At 35.7% G+C, this 15,048-nt stretch overlaps 1 protein-coding gene across 2 annotated transcripts in view; it reads left to right on the forward strand.

Moving 5' to 3' along the window:
* Positions 1-15,048, forward strand: part of LOC103708222 (kinesin-like protein KIN-UB) — a 37,105-nt gene that overhangs the window by 21,336 nt on the left and 721 nt on the right. For both annotated transcript variants that reach the window (XM_008793044.4, XM_039114784.1), the window contains exons 11-18: positions 3,387-3,521; positions 3,622-3,753; positions 4,224-4,362; positions 4,452-4,544; positions 6,318-6,443; positions 6,600-6,725; positions 10,109-10,252; positions 14,920-15,048. In XM_008793044.4, coding sequence (XP_008791266.2) covers positions 3,387-3,521; positions 3,622-3,753; positions 4,224-4,362; positions 4,452-4,544; positions 6,318-6,443; positions 6,600-6,725; positions 10,109-10,252; positions 14,920-15,048 — 1,024 coding nt within the window. The remainder of the gene's footprint in view (positions 1-3,386; positions 3,522-3,621; positions 3,754-4,223; positions 4,363-4,451; positions 4,545-6,317; positions 6,444-6,599; positions 6,726-10,108; positions 10,253-14,919) is intronic.

The following is a 15,048-nucleotide window of genomic DNA, read 5'->3' on the forward strand; positions in this document are numbered from 1 at the left end:
AGTAGAGGTCCAGTGACAGATCAAGTATATGTCTAACATGTGTTAATGGCTACCCTTGACTTTGGTTATAGCTTTTTTGAAAAAGTTCAATATAGTATATGCTGTTTCAAAGAAAAAAGGAAGAAACAAAGAAAGGAACACTGTCCATATTTGCCATAATATATAACCTATGTAACCCAGATCCTTTTCCTTGGCTGAGGACTAATGTTGGATGTGTTGCAATATTTTTGTGAGGACAGATTATTTAAACATTTTTGTGAGTACAGATTATTTAAACATTTTTGTGAGTACATGTGTTAATGGCTACTGTCCGCATTTGACTTTGGTTATAGCTTTTTTGAAAAAACTCAATATAGTGTATACTGTTTCAAAGAAAAAATGAAGAAATAAAGAAAGGAAGACAGTCCATATTTGCCATAATATATAACCTATGTAACCCAGATCCTTTTGCTTGGCTGAGGACTAATGTTGGATTTGTTGCAACATGTTTGCGAGTACATATTATTATAGTTTTGTTCTTGAAGAAAACTCTTGATTTTATGAGACAAACCTTGAATCTACAGACTGAATTGCAAGTAATCTAATACCTTTCTATATTCTTTATTATCTCTGATCCACTTGATTGGTAAACATATTTAAGAAGCATAATACATATATAAAAGTTATATGTTTCTCAATTTTGAGGCATATATGGCTATAGCTTGTGCTTTATATGAATTTTCATTTAGATGGACTAATTATGTGAACGCCCACCGGGGCCCGGTCTATTTGACCGGCTCAAGCTTGGGCCAAGGAGGGGGGGGGGGGGGCTGAATTGCGTTCGCCCCGCGTATCAGCCGAGGAAGACTCCTTTCCTTTCCGTCCGGCGATCTCGGTCGGGATGAGGAGTCCTAGGGTTGCGGGGACCCTAGGGGCTCCTCTATAAGAGCGAGCCCCCCACCACTGTTGACTGCCCCGATCTTTTCTCCCTTCAAACTCATGGTATGCCGTCATTGGGCTCGTCGGAATCGGGGTTGCCGGACGCCGTCGGAGCCGAGGTAATGCCCTAGCTTTCTTCCCCTTTTCTTCTTCCGACGACTAGGATTCATGGCCGCCGGCCGAGAAATCAGCCGAAAACCACTCAAAAAAAGGATCCCCTGTTTTGCTCTGTTTCACCTCCTTCTCCCTTTTTTCGACCACCATCGTTGCCAGCATTCATCGCCGAGAGCCTCGGCCCCTTCCTTTCATCGGCCCCAAACTGAAGCCAGAATCCTAGCCGTCGGCAAGCGGGCTGGGATTCGAGAACGACCGAGCCAATAAATCTCCTTCTCGGCCTTGTTTTTAGTTTGATTTTTGGACAGCTGACCGCTGCCGCCGACCACCCTCCGCCTCATGTCTCCACCGCATGCTGGCACCTGCCGGACCTCGACCACGACAGCCACCTTGAACCACTCACTTGCTTCCAAGAAAGAAGAAAGTAAGAAGAAAGAAGAAAGAAAGAAGAAGAGAAGAGGAGAGAGAGAGAGCCATCCCTCTCTTATTTCTCTCTTATTTTCTCTCATTTCTTTCTCATCTCTATATTTCTCATAAAGAAGACCCATAGATCTATGTACCGAGTCCTATCTTCTTGTCTTATGGACCCGGGCGGACCCCTGCAAAGAGGCCTTGAATATCCTAGTGCCTGGACTGCCTATTGGACCGATCACCTCGGCTTTGTTAAGTGTCTCCAGAATTCATTGATTATGAATTCTGTCGAACGATCTTAGCCCTAATCGAGTCCATACCCCAAGATTCATTGATCGACTTGCTTAGACCTGACTTGCCTGGAGCCGTTGAACAATGTCACCCGACTAACCGTCTGCTTTTCTTATTATTTTAATTCGATTAAAATCATCGAATAGAAATTAATTTTACTTTTCATGTTTATAAATAGGTGCAGTAGATTTGCCTAGTGAAGTTTGACGGTCTAAAGTGGTAAAAGTAAGTAGATCCTACATATTATTTTTTAAATGATCATATTTTTCATGCATAAAATTTGTTTGTAGAAATATCATGCTTTTCTTAAAATTATGGATCAGCATGTGTTATGAAAATCATGCTTTATTATGAAAAATAGTTTTATGAATGTTTTGATGAAAATAGCTTTGTTATGAAATATGTATCTAATTATGCCATTTAGTATTTTTTTTTTGTTTATATATTTGTTTTAAGAAAAAGATATAAGCTTTCTAAAGACTCTTAGATAGCTATGTATAATCCCTAGAATTGAGAAAATCGACGCCCGAAGCTAGTATCCATACGAACACAGGCCTTACCAGCATGTATAAAGTTGGCATACGAAAATGAATTTATGTCGATTACGAACATGGCCCTATCATAGGTATAAAGTGACTGTAGCATGAACATCTGTGAGCAATGTTTTGATCTATAATAGGGTTAAATGACATGAAGAATGATTTACGAATTTATTTGCAATATAAACTTAGAACTATGTTTACGAAAAAGATGGTTGATTTAGGCATGCATGATTGGCTTTATAACTTTATGTTGGCAATAACTGTTACATGGAAAAACTTATGCTTGATCCGATAAGGTAATGAAAGCTCTATCTACTGAGCTGTGTTTCTCATATATGTCCATTTTTATTTCTCTCTAGGCGAATAGGGTTAGTAAGGACGAAAGATGGTACAGGCTTGGAGTTCGTGCTAGCAAGCTTGGCAAATTATATAGCAGAACTTTAGTTCTTTAGTTTGCTTATGAATTTGTAGCTTAGTAATCTTCTAAATATTGAGGATTATGGGTTGGTATTTATGTTTGATGTAAATGCTCCGAACCAATATTCGTTGCATTTAATGAATAATGAAATTAAATTTTTATTTATTATATTTTCTTTGAGATGCATTTGAAATTTTCAATGAAACGTTTGGCTTCGTGTTATCGTGGGTTTACCCCTCGGTGGCACGACCAAGTCATGCTCTAGATTTAGGGCGCGACAAATCATGCTCCAGATCTGGGGCGTGACAAATTACCTCTTGAGCTTTTTTTATTTTTTTATTAATTATAACTTTCTTTTGACATAACAAATGAATGGATAAATGTATCATGTCAGCATTCATGTTGGGTACAAAATAACTATATCAACATTTAAGCGAAAGTTTACTGTCAGTTTACTTCATTGTCATGTATCTCTAAAAAACTTTATTCCTAGCAAAGGAATCAAAACTAAGAATTACATATGACAATTATAATATGTGTTTGAATTAACTTATACCCACTTAATTTGGTAGGCAGTGAATTCATTCACAAATAGCTAAACAAATAATGTTTGATCTTGTCAGGTATTAATTCTGATCTAGATAACTGATTAATTTCTCTGGAAGTTGCCATAACCATTTTCTGGTCTGTAGGGATCAACTGCATCTAACTCGGATGAAATTACTGGGGTTAGGCAGTTACTCCAGAATGAAAAGCTCTTACAAGAATCTACTGAAGAGGAGGTTAATGACCTTAAGAGCCAAGTGTTGCACTGGAAAAATTTGGAAGTATGGTTGTTCTGCAGTAATTGATTATGTTTGCTATCATTGAGACATTTAGATTTGATTATTTTGATAACATGTTCTATGTGCGATTTCCCTTTGTCAGGGAGCAGCAAGTGCTGAGATTATAAAGCTCCGCAAGATGCTAGACAATGAAGCTAATCAGAAGCAGAAGCTTGAAGAAGAAATAACAATATTAAAGGGTCAGCTGTTGCAGTTGAGTGTTGAAGCTGATGAGGTATACACTGAGGATTGGGCAAGCATACATTTCTTATGTACAGGGTTCAAAAATTTAATTCTTCAGGCAGCACCACTAAGTCATTACTTGAGCAATGATGTAAATGCCCCTCATGATTTTATCTAGACTCTATGATGCATTGAGGCAGTTTCATCTCTTAACTGATGCTATATTACATTATGCACACCGTTTAATGAAAACAGATTTCTCCTTACATATAGAAGGATGCACCTTAAATTGAATGAATACTATTTTTCAGACATTTTCTGGTTTGACCAAATACTTACGATCTCTTACTAAAGCATTATTAGTCAACTCGTACCTGATTTTTTTGCGACTGGGATGTGCATGATTAACAATTTTGATCTTAAATGATTTTATGATTAACGATTACAGTTTCACCTGTCTGCTTACTTAGTATCCAGTTGTTATGGCTATAGTTATTTAATTCTTTAATGTTCTTGCATCAGACAAGGAGGAGTCTTGACAGAGGTGGGTCTGGGAAAATCTTAACAGGATTAGATTCCCTTATGTCTCAAGCTAGGCATTCACAGATTAGAGACTCAGGAAATGGACCTAAGGCATCAATTGCTAAACTCTTTGAACAAGGTACTGTGATAAACCAATATTGTTAAGACAATAAAGTTTAGCATGCAATTCTTATTAATTTTATTTAAATGGATACTTCAATATGGCAGTGGGGTTGCAAAAAATATTGTCATTGCTTGAATCAGAAGATGCTGATATCCGTATTCATGCAGTAAAGGTGGTAGCGAACCTAGCAGCTGAAGGTGACTTAAGATTTAATATATTAACATTGATTTTAAAATTTCTTGTGTTATTTGATTAATTTTACTTTGTATTATGACTTGTTTTATAATGCTGGTTTTAATTGGCCACCCTACCATGATGCAACATATCAAATTCGTAGCTGTAATATAGATTTCTCATAATCAAGTTTCAGTCCAGTGGAGCAGTACCCAATGGATATAGTTATACCAATATTTACGTATTGTTTGCCTGTTCGGTAGGTTCAGAGTTTAAAATTGAGAAGCACTAAATACTACTTTATATCTTGTGGTGGGCCTAGATAGTTATTTTATTTATAGACTTGTCATGTGTATTGTTTTCAACTTTCATGTTTTAGAGATGTTGGAAAGAAAAATTAAGATATCAAGAGTTAAAAAAGTTAAGAAATCGGAAATGTGCTAGAAATTTTCAAGGTTGTGTGAATTGTATATAACTTTAATTGTAAAAGAAAAGCTTTCTTAAGATATTAAAGATGCACTAAATTTCAGAAAAAGGAAGTATAATTCAAACAACCACATCTAGGTGGATGACTTCTGTCCTCTGTATCTGTATGCTGAATTGGTTAATGAGATTGACATATTAGTCCTTTTTACCCAATCTCTAGTCAGTCCCTTTTTCCTATAAAAGACATTTTTTTTCACTAACCCTGTGAATCTCTTTATGTTAAAAAACATTTATGTGTTTTTTTGTTTTTGCAATATTATAGCACAAACTCGAGGTGGTGGTTTTAGTCTAGGTTCTGGCCTTCACTGTAGGTGCTAGATATCCAACTTTAGTATGTGCTAATTTCTCACAACTTGTGATAAGTACACGATCATCTTTATCTGTTTTGATCAAATAATGGATTCTCAAAAAGATCCTTTTATCTGCATAACAATATCCAAAAGTATGGAAAATTTTTGAGAATCTGCATCTGTTCTAGGATCCTCAATTTGCAGCAGCAGCATCAATTTTCTTTTAATTCTTTAGTATGTAAGACTGCATCATAGCAATGTGCAACTCTAATTTATTTAAGATAATGCTAAGTTTCTCGTTCCATTAAGAGATTAATATTTCATTGAGTACCAACTCATCCTGGTTACTTCTGTTACAATGTGATTTATAGGTTCCTTTTCTGCATTAAACATTTTTGAATTTCTTAAATCACGATAGCCTACCATAGATTCACTTAGAACCAGTTATAATGTGTCAGCTGTGGAAATTTGTGCAGTGGTTGCATTAGCCATTGCCATTCCATTCTCATCTTTAAAAGTGGCAATCAAATATGCCATGCTGATGAATTGAAAAGTCTATGATTTACGTGCACCGTGAAGAAAAAATATGTGGGGCGAGGCTTGATTGTTATGTTAATAGTAATTTAAAGCATATCGAGTACTTAGATATAACTTGCTCAAGAGTTGGCAGATTGGGCTGGAAAAAGCTTGCATCAGTAATGCACAGTGACCCTTAAAAATGACTTGGTTAGAAAGGTCTGTGGAAGGCCACCTAGGCATGCCATTTATATTAATGTGTTGTACTCCTTGTATGCATGCTTATGCTTTTGGATTGTTCCTTGTTCTCTGAGAACTCCTATAGCATCTTGATTACTGTTTTTTTTTGTTTTTGTGTAATAATCTGTCTAGCATTGCATTGCTTTAATTTCTCTTTTCATTTTATTTGCTAGAGGATCTTATGTATATTACTCTGTTGGCTCCATCAATTTCTTTATACCTTTTCCTTGTCTTGAGTAAGATCGAATGTTATGTTATATTCAGAAGCAAATCAGGAGAAGATTGTAGAAGCTGGTGGTCTTACGTCATTGCTGATGCTCTTGAGAAGCTCAGAGGATGAAACAGTACATAGAGTAGCAGCTGGAGCAATTGCTAATCTTGCAATGAATGGTAAATAAACATGCTTGGTAACATGACGGTACTTATTGCTTTTGATGCTAGATCTTATTACATGGTGTTGACACAATGCTGGTAAAATGTTCTGTTTAGCCATTGTTGGTTACTTGTTAATCTATTATTTGGCCTCTCAAATTTCAACCCTTGCAGAAACCAATCAGGAGCTTATCATGGCTCAAGGTGGCATTAGTTTGTTATCAATGACTGCAGCTGATGCTGAGGACCCCCAGACTCTTAGAATGGTTGCAGGAGCTGTAGCCAATTTATGCGGAAATGGTAAATCCTCTGACACTTGTTGTTACCATTGTCAGATTGTCGATGCTCTGCTTTAATCTGATTGCATTTAGTTTTGCTAAGTTGCTAAAAAAATAAGTTTTGAGCATCATGTAAAAAAATAATTTACAAATTTCTGGAGCAAAAAAGATATTCTTTCTGGTTCGTAGAAGTAATTAAACATTTTAATAGAATAAAAGTGGTGAAGTTGAAGTCTCTTCCAGAGGTTTTAAAGTACATCATTGGACAGAAGGAAACTTATATTACTTGTACTAAAGACAGAAACACATATTATAAACCAAGTCTTTGACTTTTCTTTGGGCCTTTGGTAAAGAGTTCTTACTGCCGCATCATGTATTCTTGCCACTTCTTTGACTGTCTCAAGTCATTTTCTTTCTCTCTCCAAGACCGGTACTCTGTGGATTTTCGAATCAAAGAGATACATTTCTTGATAAGGTATCTTAATATTTTCTTGTTTATGTTTTACTACTTTATTGTAAATATTTGGTGCTGTCGCAAAGAGCACTTAGAAGAGATATGAATGTTTCTTTCATAAGGGAATCAAGTATATTGCAGATTTGATGGCTTATTTAAAATAACCAACTTAATTTGGGCTGCAAAGAGCATCTGGCGAAGGACACTTCCTTAGAACTGTCACGAAGTTCCGATATGTATGTAATTCTGGAATATTTGGGCACAATTTTGCAATGTTGCCACGACTTAAGTGGTGATGCAGTAATGCTTCATTTCTAGATTCAAGTGGTAAATGAAGTCTTTATGAATTCTGTAGAGATGGGAATGATGACAGGATCTGTTAAACTCATGAAAGTTATTGGTTATGTTGATGGATAGTAAGATGATAAAGTATGACTAAATTGCATGTGAAATGAAGATACAAGAAGCACAGTTAGGAGGTGATCTTCATCTGGTGTGGATGGTTTAACATTGAGGTGAGGAAGGTCTAAAGAAACATAGTGGAGTTGTATGGAAAAAATTGAAGTATATGACTCCACATTTCAAAAGTTGACACTGTATCCTTCTTTTAGACTCTTTGCAAAAATAGATCTCACTACCAACTGCCTAGCTATATAGAGGTTTCACAGGGCCCTTCTCTTGGAACTATCTTGGTTTTGAGTTGTGCTTTGTAGCCTGCCCAATATTCCACTGGCATCTATTTCCATAAAGATAAAAGTTATGTCAATAGTGGTTAATGTGATGGTGTCTTATCTAAATGACACGGTGTTTTGTGATGAAAATTGAGTTAGACCAATCAAGAGAAGAAGACTCCAGACTGTCTTGCAGGATAAAATAGGGACTAAAATCATAGTGAGCATGGGTAGAGTTGTGAGGGAACATTTGACAATATTTTTGCATCGGCTTTATTACTTTGTTTATAGAAGCAAATGGAAAAGAAATCTTAGTTACTTTGAGACCAATTAGATGAAGTATGGTTATTTGATTATGGTTTCCAATATCTAGTAGTTCTGCCACAGCGATGCTAGCATCCATTTTGCCTGACATGCTTGTGATAAGAAATGCGATGTTAGTAATTATCCTTCTTTATTTTCACTTTGCTATGTAATTGATTTTATTTGAGGTTCTTTTATTTGATTTTCTAACACATTTGTCAAGATTAAAGTTTTAAATATTGGTTTCAGCACTCGTGCTGGTCAGGTACTGGGTGCACTGACATGGTCCAGCACTGACACATTATATGCTACACCATGCTGGCCAGAGTTGGTAGACTAGTTTTTTTTTTGGTTCATTCCTTTCTTTTTATATGTTTTGAATGTCTTTTTTTTCCTCCTATTTTAATAATTTTTTATGGTCCTAAAGTTTTTCGTTTTTTGACATCAACGTGGTATGATAATGATACCATGATTAATAAAAAAAGAAAATAACAATAAATTAAAATAAAACATGACCCAATATCGAAGAAATTCATAAATTAGAATGTAACAGGATTTAACTTGAACATTTCAATTCATAAACACTTTCATAAAGCAAGTAGATAATGCCTACTCACTTTAAGTCCTGTATAGACACTATGGGCCTCGTAGATATCTGGGTCATGTTTGTTGTCAAGCCAGTGGATTCGATGCATCCCCGGATGTTGCCACCACTCTTCTTGCTGATAATATGGCTGATCCTATCCCTGATAGCTGTCTTGATAGTCAGTGTGATATTGCCCTGGCCATCCCTAGATGGGGAAATAGATTGTGACAACATACTGTGACGTTAGAACTTAGCCTCCGTAAGGAGGGTAGGTTTGTGGAAAATTGTATCCCCAGAATATGATGCCTGAGGATAGGTGTATGCATGCAGGTTGTATGTTAGACTAGGACCATAATATCTCTTGTTTTGGAGTTGAATATAATATTAAAAAAGTTGAAAGGAAAGAAATTGAGATACGAAAGTGCAAGGAAGTGGAAGAAAATTGAAAGACTATATGGAAGAGGAGTTCCATGGTTGTTTAGTCAGATTGTGTGCCTTCTCCTTTTCATGATCCTATAAGGGTGAACCACTCTACAATTGGCAGCTGAATATTCCTTCATGGCAGTCCACCTGTTGTACTAGACATTTCCTTTTAGCTCAAAAGCGACCACAGATTTGTGCAGGTCCATGAAAGACAAAATACTTGGGAATAAACCCAACAAAACATGTTGAATGTTCAAGTTGAACCAAAGCCTAATAAGTAAAATGTTATAGTTTTGAAACAGAATATTTATGGATCCTAAATGTATAAAGAAGAGAATATTAGCTGTTGCATAATCTAGAAAGATTTTAGGCATACTGGTGACGTATTCCCAATATATTGCTGACTTGTCTAATATGATCATGATAATCCCATGACTACAGAACTACATCTGGTTTCAAAAGGAATCCATCTGGGATACTTCCTGCCAACCATCACTTCTGCACTTCTGGTGCTAAAAGCCTTGCAGGAGATGTATAGAACAACCTCAGATTATCAAAGATGAGCAAAGTTATATCAAACCTGGGCATGTCTGAAGACTTTCTGATATTGCCATGGTGTTGACATGATATAGTATGCCCTATATGAAGTAGAATTGCAAAACTCTCCAGTACGACTGTCATTTGGATTAGTTATAATCCAAAATGCTAGTTAGATTTTCTTGCCTTAGCAGTTACATTGGCTGTTTGGTTTATAGGATCATCTGATATTACATTATTTAGGCTATGCATCCTGGTTGGTGCTCTGTTTTATGGTATGAAATATTTTGGTACTGTTGGCTGCTACTAATGAGTACTTTGAAGCTGGAATATGCATATATTGTGTGAAGATGCAGCCATATGTGAGAAAGAAAATTATCTTGTAAAGTTGTCTGTGGTATCACATCTATTCTTTCTATTATTTTCAACAGATAAACTACAAACAAGGCTGAGAGCAGAAGGTGGCATTAAAGCATTGCTAGGAATGGTTAGATGTGGGCACTCTGATGTTCTTGCTCAAGTTGCACGTGGCATAGCAAACTTTGCAAAGTGCGAGTCTAGAGCTTCCACACAAGGTAAAGGCTTCTGTTTTGACTGATGTTCTTACCATTTGAATGGTGGAATTTTATTTCTTGATACAATTTTTCATGTTTATTTTCTACTAGGGAGTTGTTATTAGGAAGCCTGTATTCATGTGGTATTAGTATTTAGTCATCCATATACAACACTTTTTTTTGGGGTTTAAACTTTATCTTTTGCAATTATTAGTGTTCTATAAATTGATTATCCATATAACATCTTTCCTTGTGAGGTTGCTTAAATTTCTTTCCTTTCCAATCCAATGATCGATATTATCTGTTTTATGAGATCTATCTTCATGTATTATTTAATTGCTATCTCAATGTATAATGGTAAACATGGACGTATCCATAGGTCTATAACTTGTGTCCTTTGATGCATGGATCAAGTACATTGTCGCAATGTGAGCTGAAAAATTGGAGAAAAGTTAAGAACCAGGGCAGGGAAATTGTAGTCCTTAGAAAAGGATAAGTGGCAATGTTATTTTAGAAGATTTTGCCCAAAATATTTATATTTAATAACAGAGTTTGTTTTTAAAAAAATATTTAAGATTTATAATAATTGTTAAAGAAAATTTCCATACTTTACAGTTTCCTACACCTCCCTCCCTTTCTCATCAAAAAACAATTCTCTGCACCTTAGTTGCTCTCAACTTTCTCTTAATTGTATCTGAAAGAGAAAGCTCCGTGAAATCAGTGTCATATTGATGCTCACTTTCATCCCAAATCCACTTAATTATCATCTTGGGACTCAAATTATAAACTCTAGAGAAGTCAGGAAATGGGGAATATGCACATTGTTTTAAAATCCATACTAATCAAATTGAAAAAGGGATAGGGTCATGGGTTATCGGTTCAATCGTTGGGCCAACTGGAATCGAACCATGACATAACTGATGACATAATGAATATGTTAATTACTAATTATTTATATCTAAAAATAAATTATAAATTATAAAAATATACATGAAAATTGCAAAATAATAAAAGTTATTACTCACCATCAATTACAAAGATAAGTGGGGAAATTAAAATTTATCAAACATCAATAGATGCAAAGATTGGAGGACAAATTATAATTTATTAATCATCATGGGATTCAAAGATTAGTGGAGGAAGAATTTAAAATCTATTAATCACCATTAAATACAAGTATTAGCATGAAAAATTAAAATTTATTAGTCATCATCATATACAAAAATTAGTGGAGGAAAAATTAAACTATATTAATCACTACCAACAGCAAATATAGCAGAGGCCGATGTCGCATTCACATGGATTCGTCATCTTGGCATTGGGTCTTGTAGCCTCATTTAGTGAGAGGGGGGACAAAGAGATGGGGCGCTCTTGCAGCCGACCTACCGTTGGGCTTTTGCAGCCGACCTACCATTGGGCTTTATGGTGGGAAGGGCATTGTTGTTTGTACATCAGCCACTTCCACCGGTTGTCCATCACCTTCCCCATAGAGGGAGAGCTTGTGGTTGGAGGAAGAGAGAAATCGAGCGAGTGGAACTGGCTCTAATCCTATTCTGCATCAAGATACAGTGATTCCCTACATCTCAAAAACTGGCCGGTTCATCTGAACTCAAAGTGCTTCAAACAAGTTGCCAGTTTAACCACGGTTCTCAATAGGTTTAAAGAAATATGCTGTTTTTAGCATAATCAATTTCTCTAGGTGCATCCGAACCGAGCCTGGCTAGTTGATGGTTCAACCATCCAGTCTGGTCCAGATTTTAAAACATTGACTATGGTTACTTTTAGAGGATTGCGAGAGTGGTGTGGCTGTCAGAACCTTTATTGTCAAAAGCCTGCAAGGCTGCCTTGATATTGGTGCTTTTGATACTCTGAAAGAATTCTTAATGTCATTTCTCATAATTCAAACTTTTTCATGGAGTCACTAGTGTCAATTTTCTATCTTCATCCGGTCTAACACATCAAGTTTTAGGAATTTTGGAGTACCTACATTACGTTCTGATTGAATGCCAAATGATACATCATGGTACTTGGCACCTTAAAAAATGGTGGGTACTCTCATTGAAGCTAGATTTGTTGACACTTGGCTTAGCATTTTTGGAATATCTTCTTAAACAGACTTTAGAGAAAAGGTTAGTGAAGCGTCATACATTTTCTTCCTCTCTTGTAAATCTAATATTACATGAAATGCAACTTCATGTATTATTAACTTGTCAAATAATATGGAGAAGGGGGGAGGGGTGTATATAATACATACAACATAGATACACGCATACATACATAGACAAACACACATGGTTATAATAGACAGGCTATATAGGAAGGAATTTGCAGCGACTGCCAAATTCCATGACTGAAGTTGCAAAGTAAAAATCTAAACCATTGAATGTGATCAACATGGTCTACAGTGCATCGAATCATCTCAAATTAACAGCTATAGTGGAACAATATAATGTGTTGATTTTTGGACTACTTGATGCATAGGCAAGAAGTCTCTAGAATGTATGATTTTCTGTTTGAAGGTATTTTAGAAATTGTAGAACACATTCAGCAGGTTACATTTTCTTTTTGCATCTCCATTCATCAAATTTGGCAGCTGGTGCAAAGCCCTACCTTCACAAACTCAATTATAAATGCTCCCATATAATGATATCATGGTAATATATTTGTCGATATATTATAACCTTGTTCTATATGTATATGTATGATATGTGCCTCTATATATAGAGAATATTTTCTATTGACAGAGAATTAGAATACTATTGATGGTAGTTGGCCCCAATAATTGTCAATGCTAAATCAGTGGTAGACCTTTCAAAATGAAAATCTGTGATGCTCATGGTTTACAATGCCTAAACTGCTTAAAAACTAAAATAATCATGTTTTTGGAGGTCTCTTATCCACGTATCATGGAGATATGAATTGCCAGTCAGGATTGTTATACCATGTTTTCCAATTTCATTTATAGCTTAGAAGCATGCAAATAAATTGAATTTGGGTTTCTGTGTTCTGAATATGGGTAGATCAGATAAGTGGTTTGAATGCTGGATCTATATGGCCTATAATATAGTTTAGTTCATTAATTGTATTGAATCCATCCATTTTTTGTCTGCTGGATGCTTGATAAGAGACATTTGAAACACAATGACCTTTGTTTTTTAGGCAAACTTAATGTTATGGATCATAATCAATGGAGTGGTTTTTCCTTTTGAAAGGGCTGCCATTAATCTTGCATTGATAATATTTTAAGCCAGATATAATTGATGGTAAGTATTCTAATTTTACTGTATGTGTATATAGGTGTATATGTGTTTATGTGTATATACATAACATACAGTTGCATTGGCTCTTTTTAAAGGTTACAGTGTCACACTTGGGATAATTTTCATGAAAAGAAAGAGAAAAGGTGTCAGACACTTTCAGGTCACCTGAAAGCTTGCCATGCTTGCCAAGTCCTGGTAACATTATCCTTTACGAGCTGAATTAAATTGGCCTCAACTAGAATGTAAGTTTAGTCTTAGTAAGAGATAAAACCAAGGTAGGGACAGATAATGGATCTACTTAGTCCACCTTATCTGTTGTCCACCCTTAACCATCCCAGTAGTTTATAATTTCAAGTCTTTCCCCTTGTGAGCAAATGCTCTCTCACTTGCATGCCAAGACCTACAACACTTTGCCTCATAAAAACAGTGAATTTGTGTATTATGCCAAATTACTCACTTCCAGCATTTGTTAATTAAAAAAATTCATAATCACCCTATAAACTATTTTTTAACTTTCTTAAAATAATTCTATGGCTTATCGGATGAACAGACAGATTTTTTCGTGTGTCACCATTAGAAGGTTCTTGACACCTTAAATACTTGATTTTGTTTGGGTTAAGAACCCTAACTTTTGTATCCTGAGGACAGCTTATTGTCTGCAGTTTTCACCATTTATTTATTTTTTCCTCAGTTTGCTCTGCATGTTCACCAGAAAGCGGTGCTTCTTTCCCCTCTCCATTGCTTTACTGAGGCCTTTGGATATTCCTTTCCCTATTTCCACCATTCCTATCTGGAATTACAAGTCTTTCAAATCCAACTCCATTTTATTTTGCAGGGTTTACTACAGTTGCCAAAACAACACATCCACCTTCAAGTTGGAATTTTTGAAACCTCATTAGAATGTGACTGGTTAGGCATCAACCTCTCCATATAAGATTCTCACCCTTGATTCATATAAGAATAACTGTGTTTTATTAATAGGAAACGTGACAGAGGAACTCATGAAATAAAACAAATGGAGAACCCCCAAAAAAGAAGGGGTCGCTCTCAACCTAATAAAAAGCACATGGCCCGAGCTATTTTCTGCAACATTTTTTTCTAAATGTACATCGTTTGTTAAAACCTGTTTTTCTCATAAATTATTGAGAATGATTTAGAAACTGACACATCTTTCAGATTTTCCCATGGAATCCACAAACAGAATGAGATGAAGAGTATTACTGCAGTGGCCAATTTGCAAGAATTCATTGGGTTCTTTAATCCTTTTGCCTATGTCACTTTGTAATAAATACAAAAGTTTATGTACGTGTCAAGCAAGTTTCCTATGAGGATGCCATTTCTTATTGCTACTTTTTCTTAATTAATAGCATGGACATCTTAATGCAAAAAAATTGCTTATGAGTGTTGATACATAAATGATCACCACAGGAAATAAAGGAGGAAAGTCTCTCTTAATTGAAGATGGAGCACTTCCATGGATTGTAAAAAATGCCAACAACGAAGCTGCACCAATTAGAAGACACATTGAGCTTGCATTATGCCACTTGGCACAACATG

This window comes from Phoenix dactylifera, chromosome 17 (assembly GCF_009389715.1).
Source record: "Phoenix dactylifera cultivar Barhee BC4 chromosome 17, palm_55x_up_171113_PBpolish2nd_filt_p, whole genome shotgun sequence".
In the NCBI taxonomy this organism is placed as follows: Eukaryota; Viridiplantae; Streptophyta; class Magnoliopsida; order Arecales; family Arecaceae; genus Phoenix; species Phoenix dactylifera.